Below are 25,387 nucleotides of genomic sequence, written 5' to 3'. Positions count from 1 at the left end.
CAGGTCATGATCCCAGGGTCCTGGGATCAAGCCCCACATCAGGCTCCCTGCTCAGCGGGGAGCCTGCTTCTCCCTCTCCCACTCCCCCTGCTTGTGTTCCTGCTCTCGCCGGCTCTCTGTCAAATAAATAAATAAAATCTTTAAAAAAAAAAAATTTTGGTAATGTAAAAATGTAATGCTTATCCAGGAACCTCATTATACGTGATCTACTATATTGATAGTGCAGCAAGAATTATTCTGCAAAATAGTCGTATTTTATTGTTTAAGAGGTTTTGACCTTTTCAGTCTGTGATTTTGATTTTCCCTTTAACGCTTGAGGATTGCAGCAGGCATAGAATAGCAACCCACAGCTTCTCTGTCTTGTCACTTTTCATCCACTATGATCTGTGGCACGATTCCCTCTGGGTATTCCTGTTTTCTAATAGGGAAAAGGAAGAGATTTTTGTGAATAGAGAAATGTCTGTTCTTTAATAACCACCAATGGTGCTGACTGTGGGTGTTCATAATTAGTATGATTGCATAGCCATATGAATAAATTGCCTTCCCTCCTTTTAAGGGTGTGAATAACTTTGTACAGTACAAATTTAGTCACCTGCCATCCAAAGAAAGGCAAACGATAGTTGAGTTGGCAAAAATGTTCCTAAACCGCATCAACTATTGGCATCTGGAGGCACCATCTCAACGAAGACTGCGATCTCCCAATGATGATATTTCTGGATACAAAGAGAACTACACAAGGTAATCAGATCACCAGTTCTTTTCCTTTGGCCTCTTAGAGCCTGTTGCAGACCTAAAATTACTACTTGGCCCTGCAAGCGGAGGGTTACCCAGTTTTCGTGGTAACTCCATCAATTCAGAATGTTTCTATAATTTATTTTTTATTAATATCATGATATTTTGGGGGGTGAGGGATCCAAACCACCTAGCCCTGTACTACCTAGTTCGATAGTTGATAGCTACATGTGGCTACTGAGCACTTGAATGTGACTAGTATGAATTGAGATTTCAAAGCTTATACAAAAAAAGGAATGTAAAATATTTCATTAGTACTTTTTTATATTGATTACATGTTGAAATGATGATATTTTAGATATATTCAATTAAATAAGATATATTAAAGTTAATTTCATCTGTTTCTTTTTACCTTGTCAATATGACTATTGGAAAATTTAAAATTATTTAATGTGGCTTGCATTGTATTTCTATTGAATGTTGCCGATCTAGGTAACCATACTATGACTCTGTAATTATTATATAGAAACTTCACTCCCATTAGAAAACCAAAAAAACAATGACCACAAATATAATAGTGTTAAAGAATTTTTATAAAGAAGAAAGATCACCCTTGGCCCAGCACCATGATGGAACTGATATCATTATACATGTTGTCTTCCAGTCTATTTTATATTATTTAGAATGAAAACATATATATATAGAATTTGCATCCTTTTTGTCCCTCTACTTAACATCTTTTTTTTTTTTTTAAAGATTTTATTTATTTATTTGAGAGAGAGAGAATGAGAGACAGAGAGCATGAGAGGGAGGAGGGTCAGAGGGAGAAGCAGACTCCGTGCCGAGCAGGGAGCCCGATGCGGGACTCGATCCCGGGACTCCAGGATCATGACCTGAGCCGAAGGCAGTCGCTTAACCAACTGAGCCACCCAGGCGCCCCTCTACTTAACATCTTATCAGACATTTTACTGGTTACATTATGGTCAGTTGAATTGATGTACAGTAATTTACCCAACCATTTCCCTGTTGGTGGACATCAGGCTGTGCAAATATTCTTGGATTGCACGTTTTTTCCCCTAACATGGGAATTTGTTTTCATTGTTTATGAATTGCCGAATAATAGAACTCACTTTAAAAATCTTAAACATGGGGCGCCTGGGTGGCTCCGTTGGTTAAGCAACTGCCTTCGGCTCAGGTCATGATCCTGGAGTCCCTGGATCGGGTCCCACATCGGGCTCCCTGCTCGGCAGGGAGTCTGCTTCTCCCTCTGACCCTCCCCCCATCTCATGCTCTCTCTCTCTCTGTCTCTCTCTCAAATAAATAAATAAAATCTTTAAAAAAAAAAAATCTTAAACATGGGCCACACAAAATAGGATAACCTACATTTATTTTCATTTAAGTAAGAGAGTGACTTGAATTTCCCATTCTGTTTCCCTTTTTATAACTTTTCCCCTTTTATATTTTATTTATTTAAGTAATCTCTACACCCAATGTGGGACTTGAACTCATGACTTAGGGATGAAGAGTTGCATACTTTTCTCTCTTCTGACTAAGCCAGCCAGGTGCCCCACCCCCTTTTATATTTTATAGGCACATCAGGCTTGCTTCAGGAGATATTCCTGACTTAAAGTAGGCAATTTTTTTTATAGCCTGAAGAGCACTTGTACCCAGGTTATTTACTTTTTTTTTTAAGATTTATTTATTTATTTATTTAAGAAAGAGAGTATGTGTGAGCAGGAGAAGGAACAGAGGGAGAGAATCTTCAAGAGGACTCCCTGCTAAGTGCAGAGCCTGAGGTGAGGCTCAGTCTCAGGACCTTGAAATCATGGCCTGAGCTGAAACCAAGAGTCAGACATTTAACCAACTGAGCCACTCAGGCACCCCTCCAGGTTATTTTCTGTAACAGGAGATAACATGTAGGAATAAGTATAGTTTAAGATAAGTTTTCCTCTCTGCTTATTGACCCGATATTCATGAGTAATATCCCCTTTCCTCTCCTCTCTTTTTTTTTACAGTATATATAATTTGAGTTATAAAGTATTTCCGTACTAATGGACTTTTAAGGAATTACAGATTTCTTCAGTATCAGGTTTTTAAATTACATATTTCTATACTTTCAGAATTTTTCATGAAATAATGTAGTTCCTATATTATTTTAACTGTTGTTTATAATAAGGGTTAAGATAGTAAATCTATCAAAAATATAGGGATGCCTGGCTGGCTCAGTCAGTGGAACATGCAACTCTTGATCTTGGGTTCATGAGTTTAAGCCCCACGTTGGGTGTAGGGAGTACTTAAAAAAATCTCTATCTTTTATTTATTTATTTATTTATTTAATTTTATTTTTTTAAAGATTTTATTTTTATTTATTTATTCATGAGAGACAGAGAAAGAGAGAGAGGCAGAGGGAGAAGCAGGCTCCCAAGGAGCAGGGAGCCCGATGCGGGACTCGATCCCAGGACGCTGGGATCTTGACCTGAGCCGAAGGCAGATGCTTAACCATCTGAGCCACCCAGGCGCCCCAAAAATCTCTATCTTTTAAACCCATTTGTGAACAATTGGCTAAGCTGAATATTTGCTAAAACCAGACCTCTGAAAGTATTTACTATTCTTAACAGAGGAAAAATTGTTTCATTGAGAAGGAGAATTAAATGTAAAGCAGCATGGAAGATATTACCGTATTTTAGAAAACAGTAAAAATATACTCTGTAGCTTTTGGGAATTACCAAGAAATGGGTGGCACTTACAAATACTTAAGGAGTAGTAAAATTAGAAATGGAACTTTGAAATGAACAGGGGGCTTGAATCATAGCTCCATCCCTCCCTAGTTCTGTATGCTTTAGACCAGTCACTTCACCTCCTTGACCTTCGGTTTCTTCGTCTTTCCGAGTCTCATGACTACCGGGAGTGTTGTGTGTAGCGTCTGGCATACAGGACGGGTGCTAGGAAGATGATAGTCATCGTTTTCCTCCCACACACGTTGTTCTCTAAAACTCAGACGCTGCCAGTGTGGGTCTCTTAAGCTAGAGCGTGTACAACTGAAGGGGAGTTGTCATTATTTGAATATCACTTTAGAAACTAAAATAACAGGGAATAAAAGACGGTAGCAGATTCCTTTCTAGCTCAGCCTCTTGAGCCACTGTCCAAGGGCAGTAGAAGAGTGGAGTCTGACCGTGGTGAAGAGAAACCTTCTGAGAGACTGGAATGAATACACCCTGATGAGTTCTGAAACCTGCTAATTTCTAGGTGGAATGGAGACCAAGAGCCTCTGTTAATAATAAATAAGGAAATGAAGGTAGACGATGCTCACCTCCCCCACTTGCCTATGATCACGCCACGTAGATGAAGAAAGGGAAGTACAGAGAAGCCAACCTGTGAAAATTATGAGAAGCAGTAATTGTTTCAGAGTAAAACCTCACTGTCATGACCACTTAGGATTTTAATAAACCACACTCCACTACAGCATGGTGTCTCACCAATACTCATTTTCTCAAAAATGGGTAATATTATAGGCTGCAGGCACCACCAGGTTTTATCTTGATGTGTAAGTGAACCTCAGGACCTGTAATGCTGGTTCAGCATATAATTTACAGTAGTTGTAGCAATTAGAACAAAGGGGCTGAACACTCCTGGAGCTTGTATGTCAGCATGAAAATGGGGTGAAATAGGATTCTCTGTGGAAGAGACCAGACTCAGAGAATGATTATTGCAGAGCTACCTGTGAAGATTTTCCAATTAAAAAATTAAGTGCAGATTGAACAGTAGAACTGCTTAAATGACATAATCCTCTCTGTTCTGAATAAAGGAAAAATATAAGTATTTTGCATATTGAAAACATCTGACATTGTAATGTTAACATGTACTTAGAAGTAATAATTAATAGAAGTATATATCCCCTGGAAATCACTGTGGATTTAGAAAAAGATCTGGTTCAAATGTTTTGAAGTTCCCTGAATTTCATGATGGTGCACTAATATAATTCCATGAAGAAATAGCCTGAAAATAAAGTGTCTGAAGATTGTGACTTTTTAAAATACATCTGACCAACAGAATCTGCTACTAGAAGCGTCAAATAATTAGTCTTAGATTCTGAATTGTGCAGACCTTCTGAAAGGTGTAATGGTCATCCCTATACTGGGGAGATGTTTTGTAAGAATACAGTGCAAGTTGGATATAACTAAGTTGATTTTGGTGAAACAGTTGTATGTAACCGTTGTTCTGTGTTACTGAGCGTTCATCATTGGGCGTGTAAGTATAGGACAGTACATAGCAGGAAGCATGGAAAGAACAGTGGGCTAGGGGGTAAGAGACCCAAGCCTTGAGTTGAGGTGAACTAGGACAGGTCACTTAATTCCTACAGACCTTAGGATTTTCATTCTAGCAAGTAGGATGACATGGTCTGTGCTCAAGGTCTCCAGTTCTTTTTTTTTATATTAATTTTTATTTATTTATTTATTTACTTATTTATCTATTTATTTATTTATATTTATTTATTTATTTATTTTAAAGATTTTATTTATTTATTTGAGAGAGAGAATGAGATAGAGAGAGCACGAGAGGGAAAAGGGTCAGAGGGAGAAGCAGGCTCCCCGCTGAGCAGGAAGCCCGATGAGGGACTCGATCCCGGGACTCCAGGATCGTGACCTGAGCCGAAGGCACTCGCTTAACCAACTCAGCCACCCAGGCGCCCCAAGTTCTCCAGTTCTGTTCACATTTTAAAGAAAGCAAGGTGGTTGCAAATCATCCTGATGCTGTCAAAACTCTGAGTTATTTGCATACATATGCCATTTTTATTAGGCATACAAAAATGAATGAACTGTCCTTTCACTGCTTTTGAGAGGACCTGAAACCAGTCGTTCAGGTAAAATCTTTTCCTACAGTCAAGTGTTTGGAGGAGTGTGTGTGCAGAGACGAGGCACACAGATTCGCATTTCGTCTTTCCATCCCACCACGCTCAATGACCATGTCATTTATTAAAATAGCACCCAGACACCACACGTTGACTCAGTCTCTGTCTTACCATATTGTGCACCTTACGGGTTTATAAAATGGAATTAATCTTAGAAGTAAAAACAAAACAAAGCTAAAAAGCATCAACTGTGGTCTATAAAATGGTTTTCAGAGGAAATGAATGGAAGCCTATTATTTGAAACATTTTACTAGACAATAACAGTTTGGGTTGCCTTCCCTTACCCTGGGAAGATTGCATGGCCTGTTAAGCACTTCTTTATAACACTTGATGATCTTACGGTACCTACCATTGCTGTAGCAGAAATAACATCAGTTTTAAATAGAGTATCGGACATCTGTGACCCCTCCACAGATGGAAATGCTCTTTAGACTCAAAATCAGCACCTCATAATGTGAGCCACAAATGGAATTTAAAATTTTCTAGTAGTTACATTTTAAAAAGTAAATAGGCGCAGGACATTGATTTCAATACTCTTTTATTTTACCCAATATATAAATATTATTTCACTGTGTGATCAATGTGAAAAATTATTAATGATGCATCTTTACCTTCCTTTGTGCTGTCTTTAAAATCCAATGTGTATTTTATCCTTATGGCACATCTCAATTCATTCCCTCAGTTTTAAATGGTTAAAGCTAAATGGAGTCCTACCAAAGCAGTAAAGTTATCTTTCATGGAAAAATATTTCATACTGTTTCCATTTAAAAGTAACTTTTAGGGCGCCTGGGTGGCTCAGTTGGTTAAGCGACTGCCTTCGGCTCAGGTCATGATCCCAGAGTCCCGGGATCGAGCCCCGCATCGGGCTCCCTGCTCGGCAGGGGGTCTGCTTCTTTCTCTGACCCTCCTCTCTCTCCTGCTCTCTCTCTGTCTCTCTCAATAAAATAAAAAATAAAATAAAAAATCTTTAAAAAAAGTAACTTTTAAACTGATTGAATGCCACTAAAAATTAAGCTCCTCAGTTGCACTAGCCACGTTTCGTGTGCTCAGAGTTACATGTGACTGGTGGCCATTGTATCAGCACAGAGAACAGAACATTCCCAGCAGCAGAGACAGCTGTTTGGGCAGTACTGGTCTAAATCCTGAGAATCGTTAATCTTCCAGTGCAGAAAATTGGACATATTTTTAACATTATAGTCGTGCAATGGCCCAAGTCTCGTGAAACTGAATTTGTGATTATTAAGGTTTGTACCTTTAACTCTTAACGTTTGTCATTTCATAATTGGTCACTTGGGAGCTGGCCTCCCTTCAGCCCTGAATATCTCAGAACCTCATTAAGTGGCCACAGACTAACATCCAGCAAAGACTGGCCTCGAAGATGATACAGTATATGAGGTACAAAATAAATGCACTTGCTTAACTTCTCTGCTACCAAGAACACGGTTTCTGATTTGACAAGATACAGTGACAACACTTTCAGATGCACTTTTGGGTGTAAATTATTAAGACAGAAAAGCTGGGAGAAGTGTGGAAATAGTAGCAGGGTCTTAAGGTTAATTTTGAACTTAGGCAGATGAACTCACACTAATGCAAATTATCTTTCCGGAAGATGAACCACGACAACCACTAACGCCGTCACATGCACAGGGAAGATAGGAAGCGATACGGGATAACATAAAGAAAGCAATAAGCACGAGTTAATTACTGTTATTCCACTCCTTATTAAGGGTCTGAGAGTTCATCAGGAGTTTCCCATTAGCCGTTTGGACACATGAGAGCCCTCTGTCCCACTTTAAAGGAGATCAGGAAGGCACACAGAGAGCAGAGGTGTTAATTTTTGGAAAGCAAAGGGTGTTTGGCTCTGCTACCAAGGAATAAGGATCTTCTGAGCTTCTGAGCCCTGGTCTCGTGCCACCCTCTGACCCCCACTCTGCAATGATGTGACTGGCTCCTGGGAATTTGAGACCTCGCATCCTGGGAGACCATAAAGAAAGAGGGTCGATTTTGAATAAACTTTCATTCTCCAGCTTCTCTTGGCTGAGTGAGCTTTCTACATTGTATGCCCTACATAGCCAGTGTACCCCAGAACTGTGGTCAGATCTCAAGAAAGCCTCTGGTTTCCCTCTGGGCCTGGGCACTCGTCCAGCTTTTTGTAATGCCGAAGTGCATTTTTAAGTTGGAGACAGAGTTGTTGAAAATGCACCTAAGCGACAGGTGGTGAAGCTTGTTACTTCCTGCGTTTTGACTGAGTTTTGAATAGTCTTGAAGATCTTTATCTTTCCACCAAAGCTTCAAGGGTATGTGAGTGCTGTGTAAGCATTTTATATTTTACTCAAGAAACGAGATGGTGGAATCCTGAGTCTTTCACAAATGGGCATCCTCAGCTTCCCCTTTAATTTCTTCTTTTATTTAAACTCCCGTTTATGTACCAGAAACTCGAATTCAGTATGCACTGTCCATACAGTATCTCCTACCACGCGCGTACCAACCCAACGAAGTAGGTATTCTTGCTGTCCACCTTTTACAGGTAAGGACCTGGAGACTCAAGAACACAATTACATTTCCTAAGTCATGGCAAAGCAGGGATTTGAGCCCAGGACTGCCTGACCGCAGGGCTCACTGCGCGATGCTGCAGAATGGAATGAGTTTCATGGAACTGGACCCCCCGCCCCCACCCCATGCTTGTATATGGGCGGGCGAGCCACTCTGACTTCCGGGTTTCATTAGCTGGCAGGGATACTACGGCTTGTCATTGCAGACCTAGTTTCTTCTGCTGTGGTTAATGACAGGAGAGTGAGCATCATCGGACATTTTGGATGCCCTGAGGGTTTAAGGGATAGTGATGGAGCTTGTTCCCTCTTATCACAGGTGGCTGTGTTACTGCAACGTGCCCCAGTTCTGTGACAGTCTACCTCGGTATGAAACCACCCAGGTGTTTGGGAGAACACTGCTGCGCTCAGTCTTCACAGTCATGAGACGACAACTCCTGGAACAAGCGAGACAGGAGAAAGACAAACTGCCCCTTGAGAAACGAACTCTAATCCTCACCCATTTCCCAAAGTAAGAGAGCGCCCTTGCCTTGCCGGTCTTTGCTCCTGGAGCTTGGGGTCGATAACACACGCCAAAGCCTATACCAGTAACGAGACCAGGAATTCCAGGAAAGGCATCCCAGGGAAGAGGGAGAAGGGATCCTCTCCTTCCGCAGCTCCCTTTGTGGGTCTTCTTCGGTATTGCACAGCACATCTGTTGTTAGCGTGAATTTGCGTTGCCTGCAGGCATGACTCCCTCGGCCCCACCTCCTCCCACCTGGGTCTTTGTCTCTGGGTCTGCGGTGGGGTAGTGCTTTGTTGGGTGTATCCAGCTGCCAGGAAGCTAGAGGAGGATGGGGGAGAGTGGTAGAAGCAGTTTCCATCTACTCGGCAGGACACTCAAGTGGCTGGTTTTTTCTGTCCCATATCTCCAATCCTTTCTAAGCCTGGAGAAATCACTCCTGCCTCAGCCACAGTCAACCTGCCCCCTCACTGTTTGTAAACTAGACCCCAAGAGTGGGGCTGGACAGGAATAGAGAGGCTTCCTTCAGAATGATCTTTGTACCTCTCTACTCATTTTTTTGCAGAATGTACATAACTCTTGTGCACCTTGCTTCTTTTACCTGCTCCAACGTATAAATTATCACTTACATATTTTTCAAACGAAGGAAATGTGTTAAAGGAATAGGAAGTTGCAGTGTTGTATACCATTGGCCTTGGAAATGCATTTTCAGTGCTAAGAACCAAAAATTTAAACTAAAAGGCTGGCTGCTCATGAGAGGGGCTGAGGGTGCAGTTGCCGACTTGTCATGGACCAGCGACAGCAAGACATGGGTGAGACAGTTTATTCTGTGGGTGTCATTCGCCTAAACCAGCACTTGTCGTGGAGGGGGCCGAAGGTATCATTTGAAAGGGCTTTCTAGGTACGATAGAGGCTTCCTTCCCCACACCACTGAGAATTGCTGGTGTAGAGAAGAGAGTTTAAGAGAAGAGGTATTACATTCTTTAACCAAAGACTGATGATACCCTGTTTTAGTAGGGAAACTAGATTTTTATTATTACGTTACTGTTATGGGATTACCCAATTTGTTTCTCAGGAAAGATAGCTTTAATTTTTAAAATAAGTTCAGTCCAAAACAACAACAAAAATGGTTTTTCTTTTATAGAAATTAACTGAAAATTCCTTTGCAGTGTAACACAAATCCTAAGCTGGAGGTAAAAGATGTCATGGGTAATTCTGATGAGCTTTAGCTGAACGCCCAATGTTTGCACATAAATCCTAGCATCCTGAGTTTCAGTGTTAATTCTTAAGGCAGCCGGTTCCTGAGACTGAGGCAACCATGAACATTCTGGTATTCTCCAGGGAAGAAGATACAGAAGTACTAGAGCTGCAGTTTGGGTGTTGCCCCTAAATGGGTTATGATCTCTCGGCATGCTTGTGTATTCAGTAGCTGCCTTTTGGTTGGTCTGAGCTCCTTGACTTCTAGATTGAGAGCAATTTTCTTATTTCTCTATTACATTTGCCATATAAGCAGCCTTTTATATTTTTAGATTATGGTTGTCATTCTCTGTCTCTAAGCCAAGGAACAAAGAGGATGCTCCCCCTACCCCACCTTTTATGGTACGTAAAGAGAAATTTTAATTACCCTACAGAGTAACAGATTTTTTTTTCCCATAGCAAATCCATTTCGCTTCTTGCAGATATTTGCTAATTATAGTGTATTATGTTCCTTCATCCCATAGTTCTGGCATGCTTATGCTGTTGAGTTAAAAAATCAATGCTGTTGTTTTGCTCTTCTCTATTACTAATGGTAGGGTAAAACTACCACCCACTTCTCCTTTTAAATCCCTTGTCATTGAATATGACAACATTGGAGCTGTTAGGGATTTATACCTCTAGCCTTGGCAGCAGAATCATGCATATGGAAGCTTGAGGTGCTGTTTGAGTCTTGGGCACTGTCTCAGAGTGAGAGCTGTACCAGGCCGCATACCAATCCCCTAGGTCGCTGTGATTCTCGTGTGCATTTGCAGGGCTTACATCCTCATCTTCTTCCTCCTGGTATGTGCCCTTTCTCCCACTTGGCTTTAACTTGTGCCTTTCCTGGGGCACTTGGGTGGCTCAGTTGGTTAAGCATCTGCCTCTTGATTTTGGCTCAGGTCATGATCTCAGGGTCATGAGATGGAGTCCCACCTCTCAGCAGGGAGTCTGCTTCTCTCCCTCTTCCTCTTCCCCTCCCCCACCTTGCACTTGCACGTGCTCTTTCTCTCAAATGACTAAATCTTTAAAAATATATATATGTATTAAAAAATAAAAACAAAACTTGTGCCTTTCCTCCCATCCACCAACTTACAAGGTTGTTTTTAGAAAGGTTTGGTACCTATGTTTTCTCCTAGAAGTGATAAATGCACATGCTGGTGAAAATTTGGTTAAGAGAGAACAAAGAAGCAAAAGACCCGCCCCCTCCCCCAAAGCCCTACCACTCTGAACTACTTTTAGTGTTTTTAGATATTTCTGTTTTTCTCCATGGATTGTTTTATTCTACATACAATTTTGAATTGTATCTATACACAAAGCAAGCATTCTCTCATGTCATTGCATGAGACTATTCTTTATTGTAACGAAATAACTATATACAGATACAACACACACACACATACGTTTATATAGAATTATTTTTCCTTAATTAGTAATGGCATTCTTCCTTGGTGAGTCTCTCTGCAGGGCTTTGTGAAGAGTGTTCTGACCATAAAATTACTGATAGAGAAGGAGCCTGGAAAAGGAAAGGAAATTTACTTCTGTGATGAAGGGCAGTTGAGGAAGTCTTGAGGGCCGTGTAAGGTAGGAAAAGGAGAAGAGACCTCAAGCTCTTTCTCCTCAGCAAGATCAGAATGTGATCTCAGTAAGGATCTTACCTCCCACTGCTGTCAGTCTTTCTGTGATGGGTAAGAAACATACTAAAATGTTTTAAAACGTAAGGTAATGGTGGCTTGCTTGGAAGTAGAAATGACTCATGCAGTTTCTATAAACCATGAATTAAACTATCGTGTGCGGCTAGGTACTCATTCAAATGGTACCTTGTTCTTAAATCTGAGGTTTAATTTGAACAGCAAGTAAGACGACCCCTAGGGCCTTTCCCCATCTATTTTCACTTCCACAACACAAACCTCTCCCACCCCTGAAACCATTTAAAATCTTGCAGGCATTGATAAGCGAGAAAAACTGTGGTACTTTTAGTGATAGGGATAATGGTGATGATGATGATACAGATCCTTGATCCATTATCCAAAATCTTGATACTGATGTTTTAAAATTCAAGATTTAAAATATTTTGTAGAGGTAATATAACACTTATATATCAGAGCTCTAGGGGTAGGGGCAATCCCCCTAAATCAAATCCACTTGTAATTGTAAAAACTATAAATAGTTTTATATATGTTCAGGTTAGATTGTTGCCAAATGGGTTATGGAAAATCTTTTTTTAAGAGCTTTTGGAGTTCAGAATTTCAAGTGAGGATAGTGGACTCATCATATTCAACCTTTATTACATCATTGCAGCGTGAACTTTGTGAGGGCAAGATGGTTGTTTTGTTCACTCTGTCTTCACAGCACCTAACACAGTCCCTGGCACAGGGTAGATGTCCAACCAGTATTTGTTGAATGGATGAATGGAGCCACTTACATGGGGTCAGGCACCATTTTATGCATGAACATTAGCTTATTTCTCATTATGACCCTATGCAGGAATTACTGTTGATATTTCTGTTTAATGGAATAGGGAATCTGAGAAAGAGGAAAGCTAAGAATTTCTTCCAAGGATCACAGAAATTAAGTGGTGAGCTTGGCCAATGGATTCTAGAGCCCAAGCTCTTAGCCATTTTTTTATATTCCTCCACTAGAATTAATGTGCCTTAAAAAGAGGCTTGTAGGAAGGTATTCCAGTACCAGATGTGTAGATTTGTGTTGGTATTTTAATCATAGTTCTTCAATTTTGGTGTACATAAGTCTAAGGTACCTCATCAAAATTTAGTTACCCAGGCCTGTTCTCATGGACTCCGATTGAGTAAGCCCAGGTAGGGCTTAGCTATCTATATTTCTAACAAGATCTATCTCCAGGTCATTTCTGTGGGGGGCCCCCAAACTTTGAGATCCATTTGGTTTATAACATGACAAGAAGTATAACATAGTAATCAGTCACATTCTAATCCTAGCCCTGCAATTTACTAATTGTGGAACTTTGTGCTAGTTATATAATATCTGTGCTTTAAGTTTTTTCTTCTGTAAAATGGGTATAATAATGGATTCCATTTCATAGGTTTGTTAGGAAGATCACCTGAGTGAATAATACATCAAACACTTAGAACAGGGTTTGTCTGTAAGAGTTATATATGTCTGACAATAAAAATAAAATATGTCACTCATTGGGTTGATGTGAGGATTCGATAAGAAGTTTATAGAATAGTGCAGACACATGGCAAGCACTTGATAACTATTAGCTATTGCGATGGATAATGACAGTGGTAATGACAGCTACGTAGATGGTGGAAATCTTGCTCTGAGGCTGAGGAATGCTCAGTGGAATGCATTCCTACTGATAGAACACGCTGTGCAGTCTATGTTGTGTCAGTCCATGCAGAATCAAAAGAGAGTAAATTTGTAGAAATGAATTTCTTTATTTGAATATACCGGGAGCATCCACAAATCATCAATTGAATCATAATTCACAGGCGTATTTCTGAGTTGAAAGTGAGATGCTGATGGTGGGGTGCTTGCCACAGATGGTTAGGGCTTTCATCCCTCTGGTAATAGTTTTTTTTATTATTTTTTTTATCTTACTGTTGCTTTTACTCTTATGCCTAGGTTTCTGTCCATGTTAGAAGAAGAAGTTTATAGTCAAAACTCTCCTATCTGGGATCAGGATTTTCTCTCAGCCTCTTCCAGAACCAGCCAGCTAGGAATCCAAACAGGTAAATTTCTTTTTGCATAAATCCGAGATCAGGAAGTGTTAGTCACAGCTCACTCTGCATTTATTTGTGTTTTTCATCAAAAAATTGAAGAACAGAGCCAGCAAAAAAATAACACTTTGGCAAGTCTTGCATCTGCATCTCTGTTAATGAGGAGAGCAGGTGCAAATCAGTTAAAACCACTCCCCCTTGTACTGTTGGGTTTGCTTAGCTTGCACATTACGATTTTATATGAGATGTAAAATACCACACAGCTCAGCTCTGTAGTCAAATGCTGGCTCTTTTTTAAAGACACTTAAGGTCTCGGTCCATGGCCAGATATGCCCAGGAATCAATTCTTGGTTTGCTTTCTGACTCTGTGATGTCTGTTGGTGCATCAGGTTACGCTCATGGATGAAGGTAGGGTGGTAAGTGGAGAAGAGCAGGCTTGATTCTCCGGTCATGAAGTACTTCCCAGTGGGGCCAGCGCACCCTTGGCATTGCCTTGAGTGGCATCAGCTGGTATTTTATGATGAAGGAAGAGACTTGTGACTTCTGGAGTCACACTGATCCCAGAGAGAGGATCTGAATTGCTGCCTTTAACACTAGGAAGACTCTGGAGAAGTTTAGCAAGAGATGCCAAAGCAGTCATTTATATGTGGCCATGGGGAGAGAGAATGCAGAATTTTGATGTCAGAGTTTTTAGTATATCTAGCTCAGTGTGTAGTATTTTTGCATCCAGCAAAAAAAAATTTTACGCACAGTAGAAGTCACCTTCTTGAGTATATGGTTCCGTGAGTTTTGACAAACACATGCAGTTGTATAACCACTGGTACCATCAAAATACAGAACAGTGGCTTCACCCCAGGAAACTCCTTTGTAACCCTCTGTAGTCCATTCATTGCCCTACTTCCAGCCTTGGCAGCCACTGATTTGTTTTTTGTTCCTGGAGTCTGCCTTTTCTAGAATGTCATATGAATGGAATCATATGGTACACCATTTTCTGAGTCTGACTTCTTTCACTCAGCATGATGCATTTGAGAAGGTGATTAGAATTTTTTTTTTTTCGGGGTGCCTGGGTGGCTCAGTCGTTAGGCGTCTGCCTTCAGCTCAGGTCATGGTCCCAGGGTCCTGGGATCGAGCCCCGCATTGAGCTCCCTGCTCGGCGGGAGGCTTGCTTCTCCCTCTCCCACTCCCCCTGCTTGTGTTCCCCCTCTCGCTGTCTCTCTCTCGCTGTCAAATAAATAAAATATTAAAAATAAATAAATAATTTTTTTTTTTTTTTCATCTAGAGCCCAAGTTTGGATGTAAACATAATTAAATCCCTATAAAGCAGAGTACTTAGGGAATGAGGTAGTTTGGTTTGGATCAGATCCTTTTTGTTTGAACTCTTGTTTTTACAGACTTGAGTTTTAGTGTTTACAGGACATATTCTCTGTGGTGGCTGGGCATATTCTCTGCATTGCTCTCTCTGTCCCCGTGCTGTTCACTTTATCTTTGTCTTTATCTCAATCTGATTTTCAAATGGCATCTCTCCCACAAACCCTTTCCTTATTCTTCCCATGCCTTCCAGCAAGGACTGGATCTCTTTTCTTCCAGACTTTCACAGAACCTTGAATATATCTATCTTTGGTTCTCTAACTTGGTTGCCCAGTGGCGTCACCCGGGGTGATTTAAAATAATACTGATTTCTGAGGCTTTTCTCGAGAGAGTGATATAATTGGTCTTGCCTGGACATTGAGACTTTTTAAAAGCTGCCCAGGTGATTGTGATGTGCAGCAATATTTGAGAAGTGCTGTGTCATACAGCACTTAACTCGTGCTATCCTAACCCCGTTTTTCTTTAAGTCTTCTGTCTCCTCTGAGTGTGAGTCCAGGGTGGTGAGAGACTGTTTTGCCGCAATAATAATAATAATAATAATAATAATAACATACATCCATTAAGTGCTTGCCTATGAAGTCTGCTTCATATTAAAGCCTTAGCACAAACCCTGAGAAGTTGGTATTATTGTCCCCTTTATGCAGATGAGAAATAGAGACTGAGAGAGGAGCACCAAGTTGGCCCACATCAGAGCTGTGGAATTCCTTAACTGCTTCCCTGTAGGAAGAGCCAGACTCTGGCCAGTAGCACGTGCCACTGCTTTGGTATGTGCTGCAGATGTGCAGGCAGATGCTTGTGGGAGGAATGAGTGAAGAACACAGCTTCCTCCTACGGGCAGGGAGACACCAAAGCTGACAACCAGAGTTGGCAACAGGGTCAACTTCGTTCTTTTCTGGAGGGCCTTCCCGAGAGGATTCCTCTCTTTGTGAAAACTTCCCTTGACCCTTGCCTGCTCAAAATGCCTCCCAGTCTGTTCAGCTTCCAGTGCATTCTGTGCCTTAGCGCAGGATGGAGAAGATGGGCGTTGTCTCTGACTCTCGGGATTCCACATTTGTTTCTGTGACTAAGGTTGTAACCCGGTTGAGCTGTATTGTCCTCTGTAGTATTACCCAAAGCTGTCAGAAGCAGGCTGCCTTCTCCTGTTCTCCTGTAATTGCAGTGTTTCTCTGCGGGGAAAGAAGAGTGTAATCATCTACTTAATTGGCATGTCTACACAGCTCTGCAGCTGTGATACATGACATTCATAAGGATGGCTCGCAAGTTGTGCAAGATACTCAGATGTCTTCAGAGTCACCGGAGCTTCCTCTTTGTGTGGAATCACTCCAGTGCACTTTGAGGTTCAGAAGGCCTGTTTCCTGGAAGCAAAGCCATGTAGCCTGGCACTTGAGTATATTCTGAGCGCTATGGATTGGTGTCTCTCTGTTGCTCCATTAACTTACTCCATCACTTTGTTGGCCGTTCGGAACGTCCTCTGGGGACTGAACTGTGGCTGCATTGAAACTTAGTTGAACATTCTCTCTGGGCATCTGGCTGCCCTGCCGTACTCTGTCCTGTACATGACCAGTGCCACTGAGGACGTCTTGTGTCCTTCATCTGCTCTCACCCCACTAGCTAAAATCAGCAGCATACTAGCGAAGCGACATCCTATTCTTACAATGGCTTTATAAAACAAAACAAAACAGAAAAGTTTTTGATTTGTAGATACTCTCAAACTTACAGAAAAGTTACAAGAATAGGACAAAGAAATCTTGCATACTGCATAGCCTTTGCCCAGATTCGCTACTTGTTAACATTTGGCCATATTTGCTTTATCTCCTCCTCTCTCTCTCTCTCTCTCTCTCTTTTTTTTTTCCTAAACTATTGGAAAGTTGCAAACATCATGCCCCTTTACTGAGCTCAGTGGTTATCTCCCAAGAACAAGGACATTCTCTTAATTCACAGCAGTACAGTTATCAAAATAGGGAATTTAAGCTTGATGCAATATTATTATCTAATCTGTAGACTATTTTCCATTGTGCCTTTTATCTCAGACATGTGGTTTATAGAATTTTTGTGCCCCATCAGGAGGCACATGATGTTGGCCTCTCTCCTTGTTGTCGGGATAAGCTTGATCACTTGGTGACGGGAGTGTTTACATGATTTCTCCACTGTAGTGTTACCATTTTTCCTTTTGCAATAAAAGAAGTGTTTTTGTGGAGAGATACTTTGAAATTATCCTGTCTTCATCAAAATTATACTCCCAAGGTTTAGCCTGCACAGAAAATTCTTCCCTGAATCAATTATTACATGCTGGCTGCCAAAATTTGTTGTTGTTGTTTTGTTTTGTTTTTTCCCTCCCCAACATCCATCATTCCTTCCTTTTTATTTATTGGTATTCTCCTGTAAGGAAGACTTTCACCTTCTGCCCACTTATTTATTATTTTATCAATGTGGACTCAGATATCCTTACTGTATTCAATAGGCTATAATCTGTTACTTAATTATCATGCTCACATTGGCCCTATGGCTTTTATTTTATTATTTTAATCAATTTTTAAAAGATTTTATTTTTAAGTAATCTCTACACCCAGTGTGGGGCTTGAACTTAAAACCCCAAGATCAAGAATCCCATGCTCCATCCTCTGAGCCAGGTGCCCCTGCATGGCTTTTATTTTGAAGATGACTTTGTTGTGGTATTGGGCAGGAATGGGATGGTTGCATGTGCACGTGGTTCCTTATTGCCTAAGGAAGGAGTCACCTAATACCTTTTTTTTTCTTTTTGGGGCCAGTTATCAGTCCACCTCCTGTAGCTGGGACCATTTCATATAATTCAAACTCATCTTCCCTTGAGCAACCTAATGGAGGGAGCACCAGTCCTTCCTGCAAAGGCTCTTCTGGGCTTGAGGCAAACCCAGGTAAGCTCTTAAGGGGGCATAAGAGAAGGCTATGATTTGCCGTAGAAGTTCTGTTATCTGAGGAGTGCCAGAGGTAGATTTACTACAACTTGTGCACATCCAGGATTTTAATGGCTGGAAATCACTTTGAGCTGTATTGGTTAGTTATTCCTGTGTAACAAAGCAATCAAAAATGCAGAGTCTTAAAACCATAATCATTTATTATCATAGCTCACTCATTCTGTGTTTCCTGGAAGGTGGCTGATCTCAGCCAACCTCATTCAGTCTTTGCTAGGCTTGCTCATGAGTCTACCTGTTGACCTGGGGCTCTGTCCTGGGCTTGGCCAGAACACTTAAGCTGGAGCATCGCTGTTCCATATATTTCTCATCCTCCTCCTGGGATCACTGGGCTTCTTTTCTTTTTTCTTGGGGCAGAATATGTCCTTCTGATGATGATAGAAGTGCCAGAGAACAAGTAGAAATACATACAGTTTCTTGAAGCCTAGACTCAGAACTGGTATACCATCACTCCTGCCTTATTTTGTCATCTAAGGCCAATTACATGGTCAAACTCAGAGTCGAGGGGTGGAGAAATGTACTCCACTTCTTTTGTAAGAACCACAAAGTCACATGGCAGAGTGTGGATACCAGGAGGGTAAAGAATTTGGCCACTAATGTAATCAGTCATGCAGGCAAAAAAACATGTCTTAATCCTACAGGCATTTCACAGTTATAGAATGTTTGGAAGGTTGCATTTCTGTCCACGGGCTTGACATCAAACAAATCTGGGATATGACCAAAGTTTGACATTAAAGAAGTGGCATAAAAGAGGGAAAGAAGAAAATTTTAAGTGTAGGACCACATATTTAATATATGTGCCACCATTTACTCTCTGTTACTTCCAAGGGTGACATCACTGATCAGTCCCAAAACTCTTTGCCAGTGAGCTTGGATGTAGCCTCAGATACTTTCTTATCATAACACTATTAGCAATTTATCACGTTTGGGGCATATTAGTTATAAACCTCAGCTACAGAATAAGTAGTTCATAGCATTACTCTTGGGGAATTGTGGAACTTGAAGGCTTCTTGGTCAAATGACTGAAAATATTCTCACCTTTAATAACAACTAAAAAAGTTATAAAAACAAGAACTCAACAAAAGCCATTTAGTAAGTGACACATAATGTTTATGGAAGCATCTCATGCAGACAAGATACTTTACCTTGTTCTGTTCCTTTAACTAAAGATGGTGAGAATGATCTATGGACATGTGCTTAGTGGGATTCAGACAGGAGGAATAATTAGATTTGAACACCTAATAAATTTTAATTATAAAAATAAATACATATTATGACAAGGAAAAAAAAAAGAAAGGAAAAGCCAAGCATGATAGTAGAAAGGACAAAAAGCCACCATGTAATCTAAGGAGAAAAATGGGAGAAAGTTTTGTCTTTGCATGGCCTTTCCCAGCATGTGACATGTTGAGAATGGCCCAGCTCACTTTCTGAGGTATCATTTTATGGCAAAAAAGCATTGTGAGAGGAAAAGAGGGTTATTTTATAATGAAAAAATTAAATTCACTGGCAAAATGAAACATTTCATTTGTGTATTTCAAGTCTATATAGACATATATATAATATATCTATACATACACACACGTACACATACGTGAAAGAGATTCGACAGAACCACAAAGAGAAATAACCTAATCAACCAATAGTTGAAGGCTTAAAGCAACATTTCTGAGTAATTCATAGTTCAAGTGGACAAAGCTATCGTTAAGGATATAGAAGCCCTGAAAACACAATCAGTAAGCTTAATCTAATGGATGTACAGAGATCATTACTCCTGAAGTCAGAAAATACACATTATTTTCACGAAGACACAACACATTTACACATAATTGGTAGTATTTTACACTCTAAGGTAAGATTCAGAAATTTTTGATGTTTTATCATACAGACCATGTTCTTTGACCGCAAAGGGACTAAATTTAGAGATTAATAACCATGATAACTAAAATCACCCCTTGCATTTGCAAATGAACAAATACATGCCTTCATAATTCATATAGCAAGTTAAAAAATTATCATAGAAAATATTCAGAATGGATCTGTGGTTGGCAGTTACTGTGACCTCCTCCCTTCTCTTTCCCGTCTTCCATTGCCACCCCTCCCATGGGTAAATGGAGAGTTGACTTCCATGCCCATCAGTGTTCACAGAAAATTAATTGGATTAGTTGGCATGTATTACCTGCTTTGTGTTTAAGATCATCCATTGTTTGCCCTTTTATTTTGATCATCACAGGAGAAAAGAGGAAAATGAATGACTCTCATGCCTTGGAGGAGGCCAAGAAACCCCGAGTTATGGGGGATATTCCAATGGAATTAATTGACGAGGTCATGTCTACCATCACAGACCCTGCAGCAATGCTTGGACCAGAGGTCAGCAGGGTAAACCAGAGCAGCCCAGCCACCTGGTAGACCCCTTTCATTTTCCTGGCCACTCCAGCTGTTAGAAATGGGGGTGGTATCATTGAGAGATAGCATGTTAATGCTATGCTGGTTTGCATTTAACCAGGTGGTCAGGGTGTGGAGGGTAAGACAAGCTGCTGGCGATGTGATTCCCTTTGATGAATATCACATTACAGGGAAACATACTAATAATCTCACACAGTTGAAAGCATTCCCACCTCCCTCAGCTCTTTATCTTAAAATATTTAAATCCTCATAAATGTTAGAAACATTTCATGATAGAGAACCATAGTTTCTTTTTTTTTTTTTAAAGATTTTATTTATTTATTAGAGAGACAGAGATAGCGACAGAGATCACAATTGGGGAGGAGAGGGAGAAGGAGAGGCAGGCTCCCCACTGAGCTGGGAGCCCAATGCAGGGCTTGGTCCCAGGACCCGGGGATCATGATATGAGCCGAAGGCAGACACTTAACTGACTGAGCCACCCAGGTTCCCCTGAGATCCATAGCTTCTTTATTTAGATTCACCAGTTGTTAACATGTCACACTTGCATTACCTCTGTCTCTCTCTCCTATGAACCATTTGGAACCATTTCAGAATACAATATAGATGTCACAACATTTCACCTCTATATTTACTCTTTTACATTACCACTATGTAGTTACCATTATCAGAAAATTTAGCTAGGTTATATTTTCTAATATATGGATTGGCAAACTACAGCCAAATCTGGCCCACTGGCTGTTTTTGTAAATAAAGTATTATTGAAACATATTGTCTTTATCTGCCTTGCACTACAAGAGCAGATTTGAATAATTAAGACAGGTGATCTATGACCTGCAAAGCCTAAAATACTTGTATCTGACCCCTTTATAAGAAAGTTTGCTGACCCCTGGCCTAATGTATAGAGAGCCCGTATCTGAATTCCCCATATAACCTATTATGTCCTTAGAATATTTGTTCCTGTTGTTGAAGGGTCAGCCAGGGATCATGAATTGCATTTAGGTTCTTTCTCATCATCTCTTTAGTCTCCTTCAATCTAGAACAGTTCCCCAGTCCTTTTTTTTTTTTTTTTTTTTTTTTTATGGCAGTGCTGTTGTTGAAGAATCCTGCTCACTAGTTTTGTATAACAACCCCCTTTTAGATTTGTCTATTTACTCGTGATTGGATTTAAGTAAAGCAGTTTTGGAAAAGTTCTGTTATCTCATTGCATTACATCCAGGGGCAAGGCAGTTTAAGATGTTTCTGGGGCACCTGCGTGGCTCAGTCAGTTAAGCTCCGGGGTTGTGGGTTCAAGCCCTGTGTTGGGCTCCACGCTGGGCTTGGACCCTACTTTAAAAAAAAAAAGACATTTCTGACGGCTTCCAGGAAATGAAGAAATGGCTTGGAGATTATTTTGTAAAGTATCTTTTAAAGTTTTTTTGGTGTGGCTCTGCTACATCAGTTTTTAATTTGTCATGTTTCCTGAGATGTTTATTTTATGGTATTGGGGATAATTCAGAGAACTGGGATGTTTTAAGAGGAATAATCTCATTGTAAGATTATTCTTCCCATTTCCTGTTAGCTATCCAGTCCTGGTATCTAATACTATACCTTTTGTGTACTTGTCTTTCAAGGATTTAGTAACTTCACAGATTAGTTTAGCTCAGTTTTTTTCAGCTGTGAAGGGTGGATGTTATCACATATTTCAAAATTTGTTGGGTGGATTTGATAGTGTATTGGAGTTGGCTTGTACAACATGCACAAGGCCGTTGTTAAATTTTCAAGAATTTTGTAAGCTGGGTGTTAAATATGTTGGTAGCTTGAAATTGACTGCAGTTGCACCTGGTCACCTGGGAAGCCAGCTGCAGACCAGTGGGATGAGCAGGTGCTACCATTTGGGGCTTTTCTTCCCTGGGGAACTGTTGGCTTGAACATTTCCCTGCACACCTCTGGGTGGATTAAATAGGGCGGAGAACATAAAGGGCTGGCACAGGGCTGTGCTGCCAGCTGCGGTTGAGAGTGGGTTAGCAGATACCCTCAGAACAGATACCCAACACACTGTCCTCCAGAAAGAGGTGCTGATGCCATAAACGTGACTGTCACTGTTGGGACTGTGATGGGAATTTTGGGGATCGGTTATTCCGAGGCTCCTGTAAAGCTTAGCCAGATGGGATTCCTCCAAACCGGGGGTTAGCACACAGGCCAAATCTGGTCTGCTCTACCACCGCCCTCTTTTAAATAATGTTTTATTGGAACGTTACTACATCTATCTATCTATCTATCTATCTATCTATCTATCTATCTATCTATCTCTCGATCTATTTATTTATGAGAGAGAAGATGCATAAGCGGGGGGGAGGGGCAGAGGGAGAGAATCCCCAAGCCTACTCCCCACTGAGCACAGAGTTCCATGTGGAGCCCTGAGAACATGACTTGAGCCAAAATCAAGAGTTAGACACCTAACCAACTGAGCCTCTCAGGCTCCGCCCCCCCATCCGTTTATGTATGTCTGTGTCTGCTTTCACACTACAACAGTGTTGACTAGTTGCCACAGAGACCTTATATTTACTATATGGCACTTCACAGGAAGGTTTGATGGCTCCCAATCTACGCCAAATATCCATGTACACATAACAATACTCTAATCTCTCAAAATGCTTTACCTCTCTTTTCCATTTTGTTTTTGTAACTTGTTTATGTTGTTTGGGTCCCTGAAAATCCACAAATGTGTATCTTATTAGAACAAATAAGAGAAGCATGGAGAAGTCACATCCCCATTGTCTTAAGAGAAGAGTTCTGTGTAATTTTTTCCTGTCTCCTGCAGACCAATTTACTGTCAGCACATTCAGCCAGGGACGAAGCAGCAAGGCTGGAAGAGCGCAGGGGTGTGATTGAATTTCACGTGGTCGGCAATTCCCTAAACCAGAAACCCAACAAGAAGATTCTAATGTGGCTAGTCGGTCTTCAGAACGTGTTCTCACACCAGCTGCCCCGGATGCCAAAAGAATACATCACACGGCTTGTCTTTGACCCGTAAGTGGTACTGGGCTCTTCTTTCTTATTTCCTTTTTAAAATGAAAGAGGAACCACTCAGATAGTGGAAGTAAGCCAGAGTCAGCTACTGAATCCTGCTGCCTTTTGTCACGCTGGGGAATACAGAGCTACATCAAGATACTTGCCATGACTAAAAGCAGTAAGATGAATTTTTCAACAATTCATACATTTCTTTGTTAATAATAATGAAGCTCTATATTTTAAGTTGCTGGTGACTGTCCTATGGTTCATTCATTATAGCAGTGAAGAAATATAAGCACCAAGAAGATGTCCTACTTTTTCATAGTCAAAACATGCTTGAATTTGGCATCGTAACTAGGTACCACTGTTGCTGGGTCTTAACTTGGGGGAAAATTATTGGGATATCAGACAGGTACATTTGAAAATCCGTTGCTTTAAATAAAACCCAAACACCAGAAAACCTAAAGTTCTCTTAATTGAATGTACTTGAACGTATATAGCCTAGCAGCCTATGTGGAATGTGATCCCTGCATGTGACAATTCAGAGTGACGCCTGAGACAGAAGTTCCGACAGGATTCTGTAACGCAGGGTTTGGCAAATTGTACGTGTGGATTTTGTATTCTCTTCCATAATGTTTCTGTAATGTTTTTGAGTCAGAGTAAACCTTTCAGAAACATGTCCCACATTTGTCCATGACTTAGTGCTTTCCCTCCAAACCTGTGCCGTGGGTCCCTTGGCATTGAGTGTTCCACTGTTCAAGTACCAGTCGGCACCTGCACACATACTCTGTTCTTTACCTATAAACCTCAGACCCTTCCAAGGCGGCCGGCATTTTGTTGTGACGGAAGCCCCCATGAATGAAGTCTTGTGCAGGCGAGCTTGCTCTAAAAAGTCCACATTAAGAATGTTCTACCGAGATAGTGTCTAGATAAAGGAGGCTTCCATAGAAACTCAAGAAAAACACTCCCCTCCTTTCCTGTTCGGTTAATGAGGAACCCCCCCTCCCCAAAAGTATTTTTATATAACCAAAATAGGTAAAACTTTGCCATAATCTTATTGTTTCAGGAAACACAAAACCCTTGCCCTAATTAAAGATGGCCGTGTTATTGGTGGTATCTGTTTCCGTATGTTCCCATCCCAAGGATTCACAGAGATTGTTTTCTGTGCTGTAACCTCAAATGAGCAAGTCAAGGTAAGGGTAACCCAAGGTGTTAGAAGAAAAACAGAATGTGGTGCTTCTCACTAAAGCTGCGGAGCCTGGGCAGGTCTGTCGCTCTGTGCCACGTCCACAGAAAGTTTGAAGTGGGGTTCAGGACTTTCTGAGAAGAGTCCTCTTGCTGAAAATGTGCGTGCATGTGTGTGAAGAGAGCAAACGGTTCCACATCCCAATAGGTCAGATTCTACCACGGCTTTGTTGGGTCCTGGGGCAAGGTACAAGGACACCACACAGCCCCCAGTGCAACTGGAGGATAGTCTATGACAAGTGAAGGGAGGTTTGAAGATAAATTTCACTGTTCATTGTGAATTTAAACATGCACACGCATACACACACACAGCCGGTGACACTGACCCAGCAGAAAGGATACGGTGAGATGTGGGTCACATGACTTAGGTGGCTTACATTTAAGAAAGATGTCTATGGCTGTGTCCTTAAAAGGCGGTCAAAGGCTAAAGAAATCCTATAAAGGACGTCATGAAAAATTTGAATCAATTTATGATTTAGTTTTAGAAGTATTCATGCAGGGTTTGGAATGTGGGTTTTTTTTCGTATGTGTGTGCGTCTGTGTGTCTACTTGACCTTCCCAGTTGTCCTTGTCACTGGTCCCTTCGTCCCCGGGAGCTGCAGCTGCAGCTGGTGTTGCAGTAGGACTGGAATAAAGTGTGGACTCTCCGTCGGCAGAAAGACCTCTGGTCTAGTGTCTCTTGTGTTTTCTGCTCTGCTGCCGCTTTTAGGAAAACAGAACCAGGAAAAATGTCTTTAAACCATTACTCATTTGGTATTTTGGGAAGCCTAAGTAGTGTCATGCAGAACCAGGGCAAACGGTGGAAA

General features: G+C 41.0%; 1 protein-coding gene across 2 annotated transcripts in view; it reads left to right on the top strand.

Annotated features, from left to right (window-relative positions):
• The window catches only part of KAT2B (lysine acetyltransferase 2B), a 98,937-nt gene that overhangs the window by 50,842 nt on the left and 22,708 nt on the right, over nucleotides 1-25,387 (top strand). For both annotated transcript variants that reach the window (XM_034993902.1, XM_034993910.1), the window contains exons 5-11: nucleotides 557-738; nucleotides 8,510-8,701; nucleotides 13,529-13,635; nucleotides 17,760-17,885; nucleotides 20,173-20,309; nucleotides 23,146-23,354; nucleotides 24,403-24,529. In XM_034993902.1, the coding sequence (XP_034849793.1) occupies nucleotides 557-738; nucleotides 8,510-8,701; nucleotides 13,529-13,635; nucleotides 17,760-17,885; nucleotides 20,173-20,309; nucleotides 23,146-23,354; nucleotides 24,403-24,529 (1,080 nt within the window). The remainder of the gene's footprint in view (nucleotides 1-556; nucleotides 739-8,509; nucleotides 8,702-13,528; nucleotides 13,636-17,759; nucleotides 17,886-20,172; nucleotides 20,310-23,145; nucleotides 23,355-24,402; nucleotides 24,530-25,387) is intronic.

This window comes from Mirounga leonina, unplaced genomic scaffold (assembly GCF_011800145.1).
Source record: "Mirounga leonina isolate KUSES-001 unplaced genomic scaffold, KU_Mleo_1.0 Mir_115, whole genome shotgun sequence".
Lineage (NCBI taxonomy): Eukaryota > Metazoa > Chordata > Mammalia > Carnivora > Phocidae > Mirounga > Mirounga leonina.
Note: the sequence above shows the minus strand (reverse complement) of the source record. Positions and strands in the feature narration are given on the sequence as shown.